The sequence below is a fragment of the Protopterus annectens genome, chromosome 2.part1, assembly GCF_019279795.1.
Source record: "Protopterus annectens isolate FY-2018-M chromosome 2.part1, PAN1.0, whole genome shotgun sequence".
NCBI classification, from domain to species: domain Eukaryota; kingdom Metazoa; phylum Chordata; order Ceratodontiformes; family Protopteridae; genus Protopterus; species Protopterus annectens.
Window position 1 is genome coordinate 757010903 of NC_056729.1, and position 21000 is coordinate 757031902.

The 21000-nt window shown below is 44.6% G+C and overlaps 1 protein-coding gene across 1 annotated transcript in view; it reads right to left on the reverse strand.

Moving 5' to 3' along the window:
• Window positions 1-934: 934 nt before the first annotated feature.
• Window positions 935-21000, reverse strand: part of LOC122794910 (cap-specific mRNA (nucleoside-2'-O-)-methyltransferase 1-like) — a 106568-nt gene continuing 86502 nt past the window's right edge. Inside the window, 1 exon segment of the mRNA XM_044063503.1 lies at window positions 935-1331. Within this exon segment, the coding sequence (XP_043919438.1) occupies window positions 935-1331 (397 nt within the window).

Here is a 21000-nt window from a genome sequence, read left to right on the forward strand (position 1 = left end):
TTCCCATCCAAGGTTGTACCTCCTTTGTGGTTGGTATTGGGGGTTCGGTGTTCAGTTGTTCACAGGTCCCCCCCTCCCCTTGTAGTTTTTTCACTGTTGTTGTTGTTGTTGGTTATATCCATTTGAGTCCTCGTGAAGTTGCTCATAGCTACCAGTGGGCATTTAGGGCGCAAGTAACTCCAAGCACACAGTATTTTCACTAGCCATCTCATTTACCCCCAAAGGTAAATCCTGGCTAATGCTTGTGAACTATTAGTTCCGCTCTCCGGGTTTATTACTGGAATGTTCCTGCCATTTGTTCACTTGTCCATTGTTTCCTTCACCACCTGCCGATTGTGACTTCCTCGTCACTCTCTCACGTGCTGTTTTGGTAATGAGAAACAGGTGGTTTTCGAGCATGCATAACCGCCTTCTATATGCCTCCCTTTAAATTCCTTCTGAGTTTACCAACCTTCACTGTTCTCAGTTTTCAGTTGGTGGGGCTATAGTGACAAAAGACCTGTTAAAACTTATATTGCACTGTGGAAAACAAACTGTCTGTTTTAATAGCTCCTTCCAGTATTCTTGTTTCTTCAATAACCTCTTTTAATTGAAACTTTCGTAATGTTTAACCATCACTGTTAAAAGTTCTAGACCTTTTGTTTATTGCAAAGGTTCACAAGTTCCTTGTGAACTGGGAACCTCCAACCCAGTTGGGTAAATACAGTGCCTTAAAACCCTTAGGACTCTTTAATACATTTATTCAGGTAGTTAACCTCTAACTGTAGTTTTAACTTTAAATAATTTTCAATCAAACTGTTTCAGCTTTTCTTCAAAGTTCTTCACTTTGGTCATTATTTTCAACATTTTCATTTTCATTGTATAAACGTTCATCTAAAGTTAACTCTTTGTTGAGCCAAACAGAAATATCAAAATTATGGCCAACCTGTGTATCTCATGTGTTTGTTAGCTGGTAGTTCCCATCCAAAGATGAAGTACGGTGGGGTTCTCCATCAGCTTCCCCTGGTTGACACCTCTGGCCTACGAACGGTTGTGTGCTTTGAACTGGCCCCTTGCTCTGTCCTCCGTTTGCATTATTAATGCTGTTCCTCTTATGTGTGCAGTTGTAATCAGGCCCTAGCTCCTGCTGCTGTGTAACTTGGTCCACTTTAGCCGTTAGTTTATCCAGTCGCTGGTTCATCAATTCTAGCAGCTGAGTGAGGTTACCTCGCTGAGTGTAGAGTCGTCCATACTTCCGGTGCGTCGGTGTTTCCACTAAATGACTAGCAAACACCAATAAACGTCCACAAACAGTAGAAATTTGAAAAAACACCACAGCTCCGAAACTGGATCTAAAACCACACGTAATTTAATGTTATTAATTATTATACTGGATTTACACACAAACTTTATAAAAGTATAACTTGAGTTTTGATCGACTAAAAGTTGATTGTAATCTTCTTCCTGATAGGACAGGACTGAAGGAAGTAACTATTTAAGTGCAACAATTTGGAGAAGGTTGTTCGAAGATGTTCGGATATAACCCGTAATGAAAAGCTTTAACATATATGAGAACTCTTTGTTTTGAGGGTTATTTGTTTACTAAAACTGGATATTACGCTTATCTTGCTCTGACATCCCTATTTCTATTTTACCTATTTGTTCAAGCTTGAAAACGTGCATTCTGTTTTAAGTACTGGTACCCTTTCCACTGTAAACTCAGCAACTTTGCAACATTAAATTACGTGTGGTTTTAGATCCAGTTTCGTTTCGTGGTGTTTTTTCCAAATTTCTACTGTTTGTGGACATTTATATGATGGGATATCATTGCGTTAATCAGCATTCAGGTACCGCACCAGTTCCTGGATGCCATGTCAGCACATGTCGGTGATCATGTATATTTCCCCAAATTTCGTGAGGTATTGGCCAGCAATATGCCTCTTCCAGCAAATAGTTGAATACTCCTGAGGTAGTGGGCGAATAGACTGCACACACACATATGTGACAAAGCACCAGCCGGTGAGCTGGTAGAGTCTACTTCAAATCACAAGGCTTCCCTCCATCAACCGCCAGGTCATGTGTGATGCCCAGGCATAATACCCGGCTGGCCGCCCTGAAGCTACCATGATTTCCATATCTGGTATCTGACGAAGCCAAAATTGGCATTACTTTTCAATGGGGACATCCCACATGGTTACCTCAGTGGGGATGCTGGCTATGCACTGGAGTCGCGGCTGCTGATGACACCCATCAGAAAACGACACACACCTGAACAGGAATGCTACAATGAGGCACACGCATAAACACAAAATGTACTGGAGCATGTGTTTGGGCTGCTCAAGTCACGGTTCTGGTGTCTGGACACATCTGGTGGACTTTGCAGTACTACCAACCACATGACCCAAATTGTCATGGTCTGTGCTATGTTACATAATATGATCCTGCTAAAACAGCTGCAGCAGGACCAGCATAGGTCTGGGGCCAAACAGCCCCACCATTATCAAGGCTATCACAGGCAGAGCGAGACTCCTCGAGGAGGAACAACCTGAGCCTGCCTCGTAGTAGAAGGAGGCGGCTCAGTATGCTTTGGCCTTGGCAAAGAGGCAACGATAAAGTAATATACACTGGCTCAGTAGGAACTGAAAATGATACCTCTCTCTGACTCGCACATATAGTAAAGGATGCCTAAGTTGACACTCACTAAGCTTTCAAACATGTAGGGGAGTGTATATGCATCCAACATAGGCAGCCCTGCAGCATCACCTGAGGCATGATTGCCATGTGTTAAGCAATATAAAGCAGTGCTAAACTGCATTTACCACCATTCAGTATATGCAAATAAAATCGCACACACCAACTAGCACAACTGTGGTCATTGTTGAGTAATATTGGGCAAAGTCCAGCAATGTTGCTGAATATTGAGCAATGCTGACGCTCGGTCCAAGCAGGGCATACAAATGAACAAAACAACATGCTCATATATTTCTGCTCTACTGGCCCTAAGCAGTCTGGTCTGCTCAGTATGAAAATATAAAGCAGTGATGGGCTCAAACCCAAGATACCAGCACTATAGTTATAGTACTGAACCAAAACCATGACAGTATTGCAGTGGTCAGCCTGCATGAAGAAATGCTGATGTTCATGCAAAGTATCCTCATGGAAAACCCTGCAAGTACAGCATAATCCTCTGTCGAGTTATGACACAAAGGTGAGTCCTGGGCAGTAAGAATAGAACCTGACTTCCAACACACACAGTATAAATAAAGCTAATATTGGTCATGTTCAATATCAACAAATGTAGTGGACTCAGATAGCACATACTGAAAGTTAAGTCACACTGGCATGCTCACACACTTGAATAAATGAGACAAAATGTCAGTAACAAAACACGGAAAGCTTCCTCTGAACTGGGCATGCTCACACATCTCTAGGCCATGTCTGAGTACAGCAGGCCACACATATCTGGCAGTTGTATGTGTTAACCCTGGAACCTCTACACTATCCAGCAATCCACCCAGCAATACAAAGTTATATGACAACAGACACACATATATAATATAGTGGAACCCTGTCATAATCAAATATGTTCTGCAGATACCTAAGTTGTTCATAGAAACTGGGAAAGAAGACGAGACCTGCAAACAGTATCAGCACAAAATACTGTGCATCCAGAACATTATCATAGGTTCAGAGATCGACATCAGGCTATCTGCCCTAGGGCATGTGGCTGAAGCTCAGCTGCCAGTGTGTTTGGCTTCGCAACCCTGTCAGGTTACTACACTGTGCCTGGGTGAATAGAAATCACACAAGATAGCCCATGGGCTATTTAGGTTAGTGTTTCTGTCTAGCAGAGACCCAGAAGATATCCCAGGGGTAAACATACGCATCACCCATCCAGTTGTCAAGATGTCTCCTGAATGTGGTCAGTGGGTGTCTCTGCTCTGCTTAAACCGGGTATTGCCAAATCCGGGAGTGAGGACCCTCTGGGATGAGAATCTGTCCCCTCCAGCATGTCCTATTAACATCTGTGTTGAGGTATATGTCCCTGGAGGTGTAGCTCCCAGGAGTCGGATATCCTGAGTTGGAGCATGTCCAGTACTCCTGGGTTGGGTATTTCCGTGAACAACAGGCACCGACACATCATATCCGAGTAGGCGTAAGTGACTGAGTAGAGCTGGAGTTACTGTATCCGAACTGTGCAGGGAATCCGTGAGTCTTGATCTGCTGGTGAGGAACTTTTATGGCTATTACAGTTAAGCGTAGATGTCGGGTAAGGGGTACATCCCAAATGTGGTACTGTAAATCCAGCATGGTTAGAAACGAGAGTAAGAATAATGACCTCACTCCATCTAGATCTGAAAGCATATGGGATAAGGTGAGCTATATAGATAGGTCCTGTCCACCACCACTTTGGCAATGTGGGATTGTCAAAGGCATAATACTTAACAAGTCATGCCCCAAACCTAACAACTCCTACCGTATGTAATGGATTACACTACCTATGTGGTAATGTGTGGGCATGTTGTTATTCCCCAAAGGGGATGACCGCGCAACTCCACGGCATTTAGCTGTAGGCCATGGCTCAGGCACCAATCATCCATCTCTGTGAGACCCTGTTTCCAGGTATGCATGTGCCAGCTGGAGAGTTGATTATGGCACTCCAGTTTGCAGTCATCACGAACATGGTCAACCATATTCCCCTGTGTTAGCCTGGTACGTCGCCGTAGACAAATATATACTGAACAAGAGAGGTCCCAGGACTGAGCCTTGTGGGATGCCACGTGTAACTGGTGTATAGTCAGACATGGCACCTGCAATTCTGACCATGTGGGTGCTATCCCTGATCCAGGTAGCAATCCATTGTGTGAGATATGTGTCCATATCAACGCTGGTGAGCCTATGCTTAATGGCCGAGTGGGGTATTGTGTTGAAGGGTTTTCCAAGGTCCAGGTAGGCTTTGTAGACAACCGTCCCTATGTCAATGGACCTGGTAACTGTTTAAAGAATACAAACAGGTTCAAGAGGCAAGATCTGCCCACAACAATGCTGAAATGTGTAGGACACAGTGTCTTTAGGTTCCCGATGTCTTTGTGTATGAGTCCCATGACAATACGCTCTATAGCTTTGCAGAACAGGCTAGTTAGGCTTACAGGGCGATATTGTCTGTGATCCACTGTGGCACCAACTCTGTGAAGTGGGACCACTGTTGCTGTATGCCATTCCTTGGGTACATATCCTGTTGTAACTCCGATATTGAGCAGTGACGTAATGTGAGGGTTACGTCTGTCATGAAGCTCGTGTAAGATGCAGGCCGGGACACCGTCTGGCCCCATTGATGCTGTGTTGTCCACTTTGGGGAGGGCAGCACTCACCTGTTAATTTGTGATGTCAGGGAGGTTACACTCTGTTGGGATGGATAGTTGCTCCTTAGGGGGGATTGGGGGGGAGACATCTGCACTGAACCTGTTTGCCAGCATGTTGGCAATGTCAGTGGGTTCAGGGTATGTTTAGGCAGTATGCAGTAACTCACAGCATATCAGTGAGTGTCCAGCCAGGTTCCTAACATAACTGAAGAAGGCCTTGTGATTGTCCTACGTGTCTGGTGCAATTGTCCGTTTGAGGTGGCCCTTAGATAAATTCATTAGTAATCGTAGCTCTCTGCTAGTACAGATCACAGATGCCTTCCCTGTCTGGGATTGTGCTCTATCATGTAGTAGCTTCCTCAGTCATTGTATAGCTTATTAATGGCTGGGGTCTATCACACAGGTGCCCTGCCACTGGAGGAGTGAGTCCTGTTGTTATTCGGGATAGCACAATCCATGCAGTCCACTAGGTGTCCATAGAATGTGTATGTAAAGGATTCAGCAGTCTGAGCCATATTTACCACTGTCCCAGGGTCTCTGAAGGATACCACCTTGCTTTGGTGAAGTGAGACGTTGGCTTATGAGAAGTTCACCAAGATTACCCAGGATGGGTGTGGGGATGGGATATGGATGTCCAGTGAGATAAATGTATGTTCTGACCTTACCAATGAGGGGTATATCACTGGTGTGGAACATAGATTCCCCATGTTGGTGATAATCAGGTTCAATATGTTTTCCCCACTTGTGGGTGTGGTGACTAGTTGTGCCATAGCATATGGGTTTAGAAATAGTAGCGACTGTTGGGCAAGGGTGTTGGGGCTTGAGTAGTATCCTCAGTCAATGTTTGGGTATTTGAAGTCACCCAATATAATGGTCTTTGGGGAGACCTTCATATTCTCCATTGTTCCCAGGAAAGCCGAGTGTGGTTCCTGAGTTTGGGAGGGTGGTCTGTAGCAGGCAACAAACTGAAAGGCAGTTTTGCACAATGTTAGTTACATATGTATGGTCTGTGATGCTTTGTGCAGCGCTACTAACCCGGAGGTGTGTGTATCTGTGATGTATATGGATACTCTCCCTATTTTTGTTGTCCGTTCTGAGTCTTGTAGTCAGAAAGCATGGCATGAAACATAACCAGGTAGTGCTGGTGTGCATTTGTGAGCCTGAACCAGGCGTCTGCTAGTGCACAGATATCGCTATTCTCCATACTGAGGAGAGTCCTGAGTGGGTGCAATTTGAGGGTAACACATCTGGTGTTGAGCAGCATTACCCTTAGTTTCATTTACCTGTAATGTCTATGGAGGTGGGTTTTCTTTTGAGCCCTGCTTAAAAAAGGCACTATGGTGGTAGCAAGAGCTTTAGCCAGTATTCAAAAGTCCAAGGGTGACAGGTGCAAGCTGTCCATAGACTATGTGGCATGTGAGCATGTCACCCAGGCTGACAGACACTGGATCCCCTTTGAATGACAAATATGTTAGCCAACTTTTAAAAATTTGATAGTTTGTCTGTATACTGTGACATCATACTTGGTGAGTGTAAGATGCTAGACAAGGTCAGGGTCATACTGGCCTGGGCTACATGATCAGAGAGTTCCTCTATGTATCATGTCATGTGGTCCAGGGAGGAACGTCTGAGGTTTACACCAGCATGGACAATGATGGAGCCAGTCCTGTACTTGCTTTGGAGTGACCTGAGTGCATGTGTTATGGTGGATCCTGGCCCCCGACAGACAGCTCAAAGTGACTATTCCCTTGTTTGGCCTGGTGAGTGGGATGTCAGTGTGTCTGACAAAAATGTCACCTATTACAAGTGTATTAGGTGTGTTGTTTAGCCCAAGGGCAGTGACTGTGTGGCACACTGACATTGTGAACTATGTGATATGTGGGTATTTGTGGGGTAGCAGTTGTTTGTGTGTCTGCTTTGGAGGTCTCTGCTGCTTAGGCAGAGTTTTTTGAGCCTCCCAAATATGTTTAGTGTGATAATGTTTGTTTCTGTGCTATAGGTTTATGTGAGACTGATATGTGGTGTGTGTGGTTACCTTCACCACCTGATAGACTGTGCCAGTCATGGGTCGAGAGCTCAGCCTCCTGTATGTCTATATAGTGCATCTCTCACATATATCTGAGTTTGTTGGGAGGAGGGGGGTTGTCTGTGTACATGAGGCAGATGCGACATCGTGTCAAAAACCAATATTCACCAGCTGGACTGGAGAGTACACAAACCCACCCTGGACATGCCAGGATATTATGATGACATACTCTGTAGCCTGATCACAAAGGATCAGTAGGGTGTTAAGTGTGTAAAAAAGTATAACAGGGATTAGTGCTGAGGTTTGTTGGTGTTTTGTAAAGAGTAGCTGAGAAGGAGCCCAGACTGAATCATGACACCTCCTTCAGCTATGTCATAAATAGCAATGTACACCCATATATGTCCTGATTCAGGGCCAACTGTACCTGACTGACAAAGCCGAATCCTGTCAGACAGGCCCATATATACATACCCACCTCCCACTGACAATAGTCCCTATCATCATACCAGGAGATATCACATGTAGAATGGTGAACAGCTCCCCAAAGCCAGAAGCATGGCAGCAATTGGATTACATTGTTTCCCAATATGTGTCATGCATGAACTACAGAACAAACAGACCCTGCACCTGAACAGTCGTTTAGCCTCACCCCCACAGGATCTGGAACCATTGAATGTGTTACAGCAACATATGGCACTCCCCGCAAGTGTTGGTGCACAACACACCATGGGAAGTATAGTCCAGTAAGCCTATGAAGTCTGATCTGCAAGGCCATGGAGTCCATCATGGTTGAAGTCATAAACAGAGCTATTGGAAGCTGACAAAAACACAACCCTACCAACTGTGGTATGTTCATGTGCAGATCATGGTTCCCAAACATGCTAGACTGTTTGCAAGGCAGCCACCCAGGACATACATCACTGAAAAGCTACACATGTCCACATAGACTTTGAATAGCCCTTTATCAACATCCCAGACACATGTGTATCCACAAAACCAACAATCTGTGCATAAATATGTGTTGACATATGAATTTAATGTGTCCACAGATAGATCACACAAGGTAAGGGAAATTTTGGGGTCCTGTTCAAGCTGTTGACACCTGCCCCCACATGGCCATTCCTGGAATTGGGATAAAACAAAGTGTACACACATTACCATGTCCAGTCTGATGATGTCAGCATCCTACAAATATAGCAGGAGAAAAACCACCCGTAAAAAACATTAAGCTGTGTTGCATATCTTTCTAGTATCAAACATAGTTAGGTAGGGGTTTGAATCCTGCAAACTGACAGGGTGTGTTTGTGGTTTTTCCCTTTTAGAGGAGTGCCTTTTGGAGACTGGGAAAAACATTAAAGAGGTACATTCCTCTTTGGAAAGTCTGATGATGTCAGCATCCTACAAATATAGCAAAAAAACCACCCAGTAAAGCATATAGCGTGCCTTTTTAATGTTCTCTGGGATCATAAAATAGTTTGGTAGGGGGAGTCTCTAGATCTGCTTGGTGAGGAACTTTATGGCTTACCTTACAGTTGCTGCAGATGTCGGGTAAGGTACATCCCAAATGTGGCATTGTAAATCCTGCTAATGGTTGTAATGAGTATAGGGGCACAAATGACCCTCACTCCATCTAGATCTGAAAGCATATGTCTGATACTGGTGAGCTATATAGAAGGTCTGTCCAACCACTTTGGCAATGTGTGATTGTCAGGCTGCTTATTAGCATTGAACAAGTCATGCCCCAAACCCTAACAACTCCTACCGTATGTAATGGATTACTACCTATGTGGTAATGTGGGCATGTTGTTATTCCCAAAGGGGATGACTATGCAACTAATGGCATTTAGCTGTAGGCCATGGCTCAGGCACCAATCATCCATCTCTGTGAGACCCTGTTTGAGCATGCATGTGCCAGCTGGAGAGCTGATTATGGCAATCTGTAGTTTGCAGTCATCTGCGAACATGGTCAACCATATTCCCCCTGTGTTAGCCTGTACGTCAGACAAATATATACTGAACATGAGTCTTGTAGTCAGAAAGCATGGTATGAAACATAACCTGGTAGTGCTGGTGTGCATTTGTGAGCCTGAACCAGGCGTCTGCTAGTGCACAGATATCGCTATTCTCCATACTAAGGAGAGTCCTGAGTGGGTGCAATTTGAGGGTAACACATCTGGTATTGAGCAGCATTACCCTTAGTTTCATTTACTCTGTAATGTCTATGGAGGTGGGTTTGTATTTTGAGCCCTGCTTAAAAAAGGCACTATGGTGGTAGCAAGAGCTTTAGCCAGTATTCAAAAGTCCAAGGGTGACAGGTGCAACCTGTCCATAAGCCCAACTATGTGGCATGTCGAGCATGTCACCCAGGCTGTTTGAACACTGGATCCCCTTTGAATGACACCAATATGTTAGCCAACTGTTAAACATGATAAGTTTGTCTGTATACTGTGACATCATACTTGGTGAGTGTAAGATGCTAGACAAGGTCATGGTCATACTGGCCTGGGCTACATGATCAGAGAGTTCCTCTATGTATCATGACATGTGGTCCAGGGAGGAACGTCTGAGGTTTTACGCACCAACATGGACAATGATGGAGCCAGTCCTGTACTTGCTTTGGAGTGACCAGAGTGCATGTGTTATGTGGTGGATCCTGGCACCCGACAGACAGCTCAAAGTGACTATTCCCTTGTTTGGCCTGGTGAGTGGGATGTCAGTGTGTCTGACAATAAGTGTCACCTATTACAAGTGTATTAGGAGTATTGTTTAGCCCAAAGGGCACTGACTGTGTGGCACACTGACATTGTGAACTATGTGATATGTGGGTATTGTAGAGGGGTAGCAGTTGTTTGTGTGTCTGCTTTGGAGGTCTCTGCTGCTTAGGCAGAGTTTATTTAGAGCCTCCAAGTATGTTTATGTGTGATAATGTGCTTTGATTGCTGCTGCTATAGGTTTATGTGAGACTGATATGTGGTGTGTGTGGTTAACTTTACCACCTGATAGGCTGTGCCAGTCATGGGTCGAGAGAGCTCAGCCTCCTGTATGTCTATATAGATGCATCTCTCACATATATCTGAGTTTGTTGGGAGGAGGAGAGGGCTGTCTGTGTACATGAGGCAGATGTGAGATTGTGTCAAAATCCCAATATTCACCAGCTGGACTGGAGAGTACACAGGAAACCGACTCCTGGACATGCCAGGATATTATGATGACATACTCCGTAGCCTGATCACAAAGGATCAGTAGGGTGTTAAGTGTGTAAAAGAGTATAACAGGGATTAGTGCTCAGGTTTGTTGGTGTTTTGTAAAGAGTAGCTGAGAAGGAGTCCAGACTGAATCATGACACCTCCTTCAGCTATGTCATAAATAGCAATGTACACTCATATATGTCCTGAGTCAGGGCCAACTGTACCTGACTGACTATGCCGAAATCCTGTCAGACAGGTCCATATATACATAGCCACCTAACACTGACGATAGTCCCTATCATCATGCCTGGAGATATCACATGTAGAATGGCTGAACAGCTCCCCCCAAAGCCAAAAGCATGGCAGCAATTGGATTACATTGTTTCCCAATATGTGTCATGCATGAACTACAGAACAAACAGACCCTGCACCTGAACAGTCAGTTGAGCCTCATCCCCGCCACAGGATCTGGAACCATTGAATGTGTTACAGCAACATATGGCACTCCCCAGAAGTGTTGGTGCACAACACACCATGGGAAGTATAGTCCAGTAAGCCTATGAAGTCTGATCTGCAAGTTCATGGAGTCCATCATGGTTGAAGTCATAAATAGAGCTATTGGAAGCTGACAAACACACAACCCTACCAACTGTGGTATGTTCATGTGCAGATCATGGTTCCCAAACATGCTAGACTGTTTGCAAGGCAGCCACCCAGGACATACATCACTAAACAGAGCTACACATGTCCCACATAGACTTTGAATAGCCCTTTATCAACATCCCAGACACATGTCGTATCCACAAAACCAACAATCTGTGCATAAATATGTGTTGACATATGAAGAAATGTCAATGTGTCCACAGATAGATCACACAAGGTAAGAATTATGGGGTCCTGTTCAAGCTGTTGACACCTGCCGACCCACATGGCTCATTCCTGGAATTGCATAAAACAAAGTATACACACATTACCATGTCCAGTCTGATGATGTCAGCATCCTACAAATATAGCAGGAGAAAAGAAACCACACAGTAAAGCATGTCGCATGCTGTGTAAATGCATATCTTTCTAGTATCACAGCATAGTTAGGTAGGGGTTTAAATCCTGCAAATGCTGACAGGGTGTGTATATGTGTGTGATTTTCTTTGAGAGGAGTGCCTTTTTGGAGACTGGGAAAACACATTAAAAGAGGTACATTCCTCTTTGGAAAGTCTGATCATATCAGCATCCTACAAATATAGCAGGAGAAGAGAAGCCACCCAGTAATGCATATAGCGTGCCTTGTTAATGCGTGTCTCTCTGGTATCATAGCATAGCTATGTTGGGGTTTGAATCTGGCAAATGCTGCTAGTGTGTGGGGAGGTATTCAATTTCTTTTGAGAAGAGTGCCCTTTTTGGAGACTGGGAAAACACATTAAAAGAGGTACATTCCTCTTTGGAAAGTCTGATGATGTCAGCATCCTACAAATATAGCAGAAGAAAAAAAAAGCACCCAGTAACGCATATAGCGTGCTGTGTTAATGCATATCTCTCTAGTATCATAACATAGTTAGGTAGGGGTTTGAATCCTGCAAGTGCTTGATAGTGTGTGATGAGGGTGTGTGTGCATGTGTGCAATTTCATTTGAAAGGAGTTCCCTTTTTGGAGATTGGGAAAACACATTAAAAGAGGTACATTCCTCTTTGGACAGTCTGATGATGTCAGCATCCTACAAATATAGCAGGAGAAGAGAAACCACCCAGTAAAGCATATAACATGCCATGTTAATGCATATCTATTTAGTATCATAACATACTTAAGTAGGGATTTGAATCCTGCAAGCGCTGACTATGTGTGCAATTTCTTTTGAGTGGAGTGCCCTTTTTGGAGACTGGGAAAACACATTAAAAGAGGTACATTCCTCTTTGGAAAGTCTGATGATGTCAGCATCCTACAAATACAGCAGGAGAACAGAGACCACACAGTAAAACATATAGCGCGCCGTGTTAATGCATATCTCATCAATATCAAAATATAGTTAGGAAGAGGTTTGAATCCTCCAATTGCTGTGTGTGTGTGCCACAGGTGGTGTGAGTTTTGCTTTTACTATGGTATGACATATCATGATTAATACATTATGTGCATTGCACACATCAGGTATCTGCGTGGCAAATAAATATGTGTACATGTGACCTCAATCAGTACATAGGTGTGAAGCCTGCATACTACATGAATACATTTGTTACCTTTGACAGATTGTGCCGCTGCTTCTCAGATCGTAGGTCACATATGTATGTATGAGACAAGGCTGGCCACTGTAGTGATCTGTGGCCAAGGTCATCTGTGCCACACACACCCATGACAGTTACTATAGAGTAGTGTGAGTGAGGGTATATGTCATAGTCGGCTTACTGCTATACAGCATGTATCGGACAACAGGTATCTGTCTGTATGATACCCTTGTGTAGGATATGTGTCCCATCCAGGGAATGCATTGTAGGCCAATGCATGCATTTCCAGATGTGGATGGACATATCCCTAGTGTGTTTGCATGTACCTAAGAGGGTTATATGCCAAACAGGTGTGGTCCCAGGAATGGGTGGCGGTCAATACCACTGGTTACTGTTATAGTATAGTACCGGAAGGATCCAACTGTTACTGAGTTCCCTACAACTGTGTGTCATTTGTCAGGACATCATCTAGTGATTGGTTATAGTCATGCTGTTGAGGTTGTGTATACTACCAGACTGCAAATCATTGACAGATATTAACAGTATCACCCACAGCATAGTGTCAACCCATATCATACACACATGTGTACCCATGTTAGTACATATCTGTAGTAGAATGCATACTGGCCGTCAACTATGAGATGTTAACAATGTGTACAACAGGATATGTCACATGTCCCATGTGTCCACTATGCACATACATGCAGACAGTGCGCACCCACCATGTTCACAGATGTACACCTGCTAATCTGTACTGCACACATCACACACGTACTGTCCACTCACTAACACATGCTGGCAACACTTTACACTTCAACAAAGTGGCACATGGGTGGACAATACATACTCAGACCTAACACTGGTGTAAACAATGCTACATTGACAATCAGAGCTTTGATGCATAATGCCTGCTCTGATATACCTACAAGGATTTCATTACACTTTCCTGTTGACAACTTGCTAATATTGCTACACTGCTATAATGTCACCCTGTGCATCAGCACCATGTCAGCCTGTTCCTGCATCAATGTTACAGATGACAGGAGGTGGCACAGGTGTCATCATATGCACAGGGTGTGTTGTTGGTTTGCCAGAGCCCGACATTGACCCATCCAATTGACATGTCTGTGTGTGCATGGGCCAATGTTGATGTAGTGTGTGTGTGTGTGTGTGTGTGTGTGTGTGTGTGTGTGTGTGTGTGTGTGTGTGTGTGTGTGTGTGTGTGTGTGTGTGTGAGCCCTAGTTGTTTGGTTAATGTGTGTGTGTCTGCATGCACACAGCTCCACCATGTGGCTGCCATATATGGGAGGTTGTGGGACAGCCACAGACTGTACTTGCTAGGCTGTACAGATCACTGTCTCTGGCCATGGACATGGTACCTGTGCCTGGCAGGGGTGCTACGGACAGTATCGGGTACCAACCCTGACAGGGTACTATCATCAGAGACAGAGGTATGACGACTGGACCCATGTCCCTTCTGGGACTGGCCAGAGCCACGTTCACATGGTCTACTAGGATGGTCAATGGACAGGCCAGCCCCAGCATTGTTGGGGCTGGTACTGCCACTATGGGAGCAGCTGTGATCTGTGGGCCATCTGTGATGACTGCCAGCTGTTGACAGCATGCGTCCACGTTGACGTCTCAACCATCCCACATGGTCCTGGCTCATGGAAGACATGTTGTAGAGGGCATCTAATGTCTCCCCCCAATGTCTGTCAATGACCTCAGTGTAATTCCAGATGGCACCGGCAAGGTCACGGATGCTGTCATTGATAGTGGTGTAATGGGCCCTCTGTGCCCTTAGTCCCTGTCTGGTGTACCGTTCCATACGTGCCTGTGCCTGCATTACAGCCCGGAACATACTGGAGGCTGTAAGACCTGTAAGGGCACGTCTGCCAGGGGCAATATGACCAGCGGTGCTCCCCTGAGAACCCCTAGACATCCGCCTATGTGATACCGTTCCAGGAATCCGGCTATGGCTGCTGTGAGGGGATGCAAGTGCCATGGGTACCACACTCTCCTGGTCAATGCCAACTGTATGCTGTATCTCGGCTAAGGCCATTGGTGATGTGGGCTGTATTGGCAGTATGAGTGCGTGCATAAATGGGATTGAACGCTGTGTACTGTCAATTGGCAGACCAACAACAGACCCAGTCAAACCTTCCTGTGCCAGAATGCATGTCTCATCATCTCCACTTTTTGTGACAGTGACTTCAGGTTCCCTGCTGCTTTCAGCCAGCCCAAACTCAGCACCTGTGAGAGGAAGACAGGAAACACACTTTACAATCTGTACATGATGTTGGCACACATGCACACATGAACACATGCACACATGAACACATGCACACATGCACACATGAACACAAGAACACATGCACACATGCACGCATGCACACATGAACACATGCACGCATGCACACATGCACACATGCACACAAATACACTCCTCACTACAGCACATACACACACACACACACACACACACACACACACACACACACACACACACACACACACACACACCAGCAATCCAACACATACTCAATAGTGGGTGAAGGTGGGTGACAGTATCACAAGGCAAACAGTAACCTCACACGTGTCAGCATGCAGAATATGTGTTGCTCAAGACCATGCAGTGCAAGTGTAGACGGCCCTATTTAATGACAGTATACATGGCTTTGATGCATGCGTGTAGTTGTTCTGTGATTGGCTACACCCTGGAACACAATGTGTACATGGACACAACATTGCTGTGAAAGTATTATCAGCTCTGCAATGTCCTGTGCACCATCACTCACAGGTATACATACCATGGCTGCATGTGTTATCTGTGTGTCACATAGATTTCCATGTCTGATTACAGTGTCTGTGTCCATAGCAGATAATAGTGGGCACAGGTGTAGCACATGCATGCTATGTACACACACAGGATGAGTGGTGCATGTAGACGTGAAGGAATCCCAATGCTCGACATGGCCATTGCACAGTGGTTATGGTGAGTGTGGGACATATTGCAGATATGTTGGTTGCCAGCCATGACATGGCATGCTACATGACTGCAACATTAAACACCACACATATCCAATGTGTGTCATGTGACCTATACACCCAATAGCATTCCAGGACATATATGTGACACTTTGTACAGATGGCGACTGCTGTGCATATTGTGTATACTGGCATATGTAAGCACAAACACAACATGCTATGCATATTGTGTATAGGTGCATATGTTTGCACACACAGACACAACATTGAGGTGCAAAGGAATGACTGCTATGTGTAGTACTGTGGTCATTGTAACTGGATGGGGTGTAGTACCATGTGCCAGCATCATCATGCATCTTGTGGTCACTCACGGCTACTAATGTGTGACAGACCACCGTCTAGCATGCTGTACCTGAACTGCAGTGCTGTGGTTACGTTCACAATTACACAGCCACTTTGTACATGGGTGTGTGAGGTGCCCAATAGGGAGCATTGCCTAACATGACTGTGTTATGTGTTGAAGAGTGTTGCACAGCCCCATGATAGGCCTCTACCCGTGAGGTACATCATGTGTGTGTGGATGATATGTGGGATACTGAAGTGTGACCTTACAGCGGGTGTGTGGTAACGCCATATGTAGCATGTTTATGTCTACTGCATATGATAAATGTGTTATGTTGTGTACAGCTGTAGCATCTATGCCTATCCAATATGCAGTATGGTGTTGCCACAACTGTGTCTGATGCTCTGTGTATTGCATGTCATTGAGGCAGCTCCTGACATTACTGAGCTGTGCAACGTCTTACAGCTAACATGCACGACATGCATTATGCATAGGTGTGTTATGTGTACATGGCCTACACCTCACCTATGACATGCACATTTCATTACCAACATTGCAGTTATACCACACTCACCAGCATCGATCGTCTGCCCTGCTGTCAAACCAGAGGGACCTACGAGAATATGAGAGAGTTCGTCAGTGGCCACAACTGTGGCATTGCTACTGTGGGTATGCTAAACTACAGTAGAATAACAGTCAACAGTCACAGGTGTACAGATAATATTCCAAATGTCAGTATTGCACAACACTAGGCAGCACAACTGCTAAACACACAGTACAAATCTCATGTAGACATATTATAACAATACAGTTAACTGTAGTCTACAGATAGGGCATGTTACCTGCTTGCTCCATGTGAACATGCTGGGTGGCTCTGGCCTCCATGAGAACACATGCCAGTGAGAATTGTTGCTGTTGTCCAGGAGCCACCATGCTTAGGAGCAGCTCCTCCACTCTGGTGAGGGGGGGGGGATGAATGGCAACCCCACCACCTGTGGCAAGCTGTTGTCCTTAGATATCAGACGAATGCCACTTGACATGTCTAATTAAATTACTGCAGTGATGGCGTACCTGCTCATATGTCCAGTTATGTATGCCTATGTCATTTACTTGATGAGCAAGATCCTGCCACAGTGCAGTCTGCTCCTGCTGGTGCTGGCTGCTTCTGGAAAACAGCATTGTGTAGTGCTGCACCAGGCTTTGCTGAATCTCCTCTTCCTCTGCTGCTGTGTACGATGGGTTACATTTGTGGGCCATCGGGCTGAAAGAGATATGAACAATATGAGTGAGCAAGTCCTGTGGCACACTTTGCACCTTTAACCACAGATATCACTTTACTGACATATATAACATCCATTTGTCTGTCAGAAGATACACACGTTCAATACCACTTATTGGTTCTCAGGCCACAACTAACTAACAGTGCCTGGCACACTCTATATATCAAACCACTATACAACAGTAACCAGCACACTGTTTGTGGCACAATGCACAACCTCACCACAGGGGTATATATCACACCAATGCACAAACAGAGATGTCATCCATTTCAATAAATGTAAAGTACAGTTACAGTAGTACCATTCAACCACCTTAGTCGTTGATGCCATAGCCCTGCCTAACATATGTGCACAGTTGTTACTATATGTGGCATACTGCTGTAACAGAGTATATATGTTGCTAGATACACACGTATACCCTGTAACACACATATGATTGTGGCCATGGTACAGGCATAATTACATACACACCAGACAAACATACATCACACCACTGTATGCCAACACAGATGAGCTTTACCTGTGTACCATACAGTACTGTGTGCCACTACTTACAAACCCTTATGCCTGAGTTATGTCCTCTGTGCAGACTACAAGAAACACACAAGACAGTGTTTCCAAGCAATGTGAACACACACCATACTGTGCTGTTTAGGTCTACGGCTTCAGGTAGTACTACAGTTCATATGGGAGTTGGATTCACCAGCAGTACCACTCAGTAAGCATACATGTATTGCTTTAGCCTACAATGAGACACCACGGTCGTCAACAAGGAACTACATCACATCGTATGCCATACTACTATGTCTGCCTAACAGTACAATACACATCTTTTGCTGGCCTCCCAGCTAGGATAGACACTACCATGTCAGATACAACTTCACACTAACCCATCACACCTTTACAGACCTTGCACACATTCAGCGTTACACTTATTCAACCTCACATAGCAGTTATTGCATTGAGTACATGTGTGAGTGCATAGTGTCATAGGTAGGTAATATGCTATTGGCCCTAGGGCCTACAGCAGCCTAGCCATATTCTACCCTGGCCTTTGACACACATGCACTTTGATTTCTCTTGCCCCTGTCAACCAGAACCACAGAGGGGATTCCTGGGGTGTATTACCAATCTCCCAAACAATCATCGGGGTATTTATGACAACTGCTAATGAGGAGCCTTGTTTGCTATTGCTAGGTGGTCTATTCCAGTGTATGGCATATCTCTGAGATTGGAACCTATCCCTCCAGCATGTGCTGTTTAGTGATCTGATGAGGTTTAGGGACCTAGAGTGTGTATCCCAGAGGGATTGTGATATGTTGCCATGGTGGTTGTCACCCAGCTATGGGTCTGACATACCTCTGTATGTCCGGCAGAGGTCACCTCTGTGTGGCTGGGATGCAATACAGTCTAGATGTGGTTTTGTGAGTCAGTCTGCATAGGGCATCTGTTTGAGGCCAGTATTACCCTTTGTGAGGTATGTCTGTGGCCTTTCCACCTGCTGTAGTTGTCATGTGAGGTACATACCACACAGGGCATTGTGATGAGTAGAGGGGAACACTGACCTATATTTCTCTAGATGACACACCTGTTGTCATGACACATACCACACAGCCAGATTACAGGTCTAGTGTGGCACTGTCTTTATCAAAGAGGAGGCTACTATCCACCTGTGTCCCATGTCCCCTTATCACACCTTCATTTTTAGGTAGATCTCTACCTATGTGGTAGTTAATGGGTACAGTATTTTGGAAAGATGGAATGGCACTGCAGTATTGAAACTTGTCTACAGTCTATGCCTTGGTCACCACACACCGGTTGCAGTACATATGACCCCATGTCTCTCTCTCTCTATATGTATGTATAAATATATATATATATATATATATATATATATATATAAATATATATATATATATATATATATATATATATATATGTATACATACATATCTGTACAGATACATGTACACATCCATTGCTGTACACATAGATGTACAGATACGCACATGTACAGTCCACCTTTCATGGTGGGGATATCACTTATGCAACAGTTGTGGGATGTAGAGTTATGTGATTATATTGCACAGTGTTGTGCAGAATGCATTTTGGTGTCCTTAGCCCATGTAGCTTTAGCAGACCTCACTGGCTGTAACACAGCAAATCTGACAAATCAGTCCCACAACGTTTAACCACCACATAACATATATCAGCACCACATGCTGTTTTCTATGCCACACACTATGACCTACATAGATATATGCACATAACCTTCAACAACAGGTATCTGTCCACCCTTCACTAACAGTTGCAGTATGTCCCCTGCCCTATGCACATGTGCAGATACAGATAGATATGTACTGCTGCCACACATGGATGATTTGTAGTGTGTAGAGTACTCTTCAGGAACATCCACTACATGCAAGCACATACATATGAGTTACATACCTTACCTCCTTACCTTTGTATTTCCCTGCTCTGTCTGTTGTTACAGTTTTGTTTTTTTTTGTTTTGTTTTTTTTTTTTTTTTGGGTGTTTGTTTTGGGTTTTCTCCATCTGTTTCTGTCTCTATTGTCTGTGTCTCTGTCTGTGTATCTGTCTCTCTCTCGCTCTCACTCTCTATCTCCCTGTACCTGCAATGATATTATTGCATGTGTGGACAGCAGGTGCAGCCTGCTTTTCTAGGTATCTGCACATGTGCATGTGACAGCCTCTGCACCAATTGCTGCCCATCATTCAGTAATTGCATGCAGCCTACTGTGTGGTGATTGCAGTACTCAGCGTGATTGCAGCCCACTGCTATAAAATGCTAGGTTAGGTAGGCATAGCCCTTTCAACTTTCCAAGGTGGGGCCCATGCTTGTTTGCTCTGGACACCATTGTGTCAGCCAGAAGGTTGGTATATGTCTCTTATCTGAAGCTAGGTTTGTAGCCAGTGATATGCATGTTGTACTCAAACCTAAATGTTGCTGCTTCCAGTACACACGTCTCAGTGTAGACATGTACTCACCCCTCCAACTGCTAACACAGGATACATGGGAGTATGTACTTTCTTTCTGAATTAGACAATTAACTGCCATAGAAACGTGGTTATTGCACTGTATTCTTGTGGCAGATGCAGTGTTTGTGAACTGCTATACTGTAATTATTATGTTACTCACTTCTGAACAGTTTGTGGTTTGTTTGTGTTGACATTATCACAGGCTGCTCAAGACAACTTGACATATTTCAGTACTGAGTATGCCTACTTACACCTTTGTTTTTGCCTGAATACACAGGTATGTTGTATCTTTGGGTATGGGTGCAAAACTGCAAATAGCATTTTTTATTATCATGTGAGGTTTATCTTGCTGAACATACAGGGTTGCTGTGTACCTGTTAGTCTATCAAGGCAAGTAGTCTGTCTGCGTAGCTCCCACCTGTGGACATATCCAGATGGCAGCTAGAGGTTAGCCTATTATACTTTGTCTGTGCACCACATCAGTCTTTTCAGCACTGGCACATTGGCATTGTCACAGTTGGTTGCTAGCAGCACATGGCTACATCCTGTGATATTTCTGTGTTGTAATCCTACATAAGGGCATGCTTGTGGAACTCCTTCCAAAGCTATTTGCAGAGTGT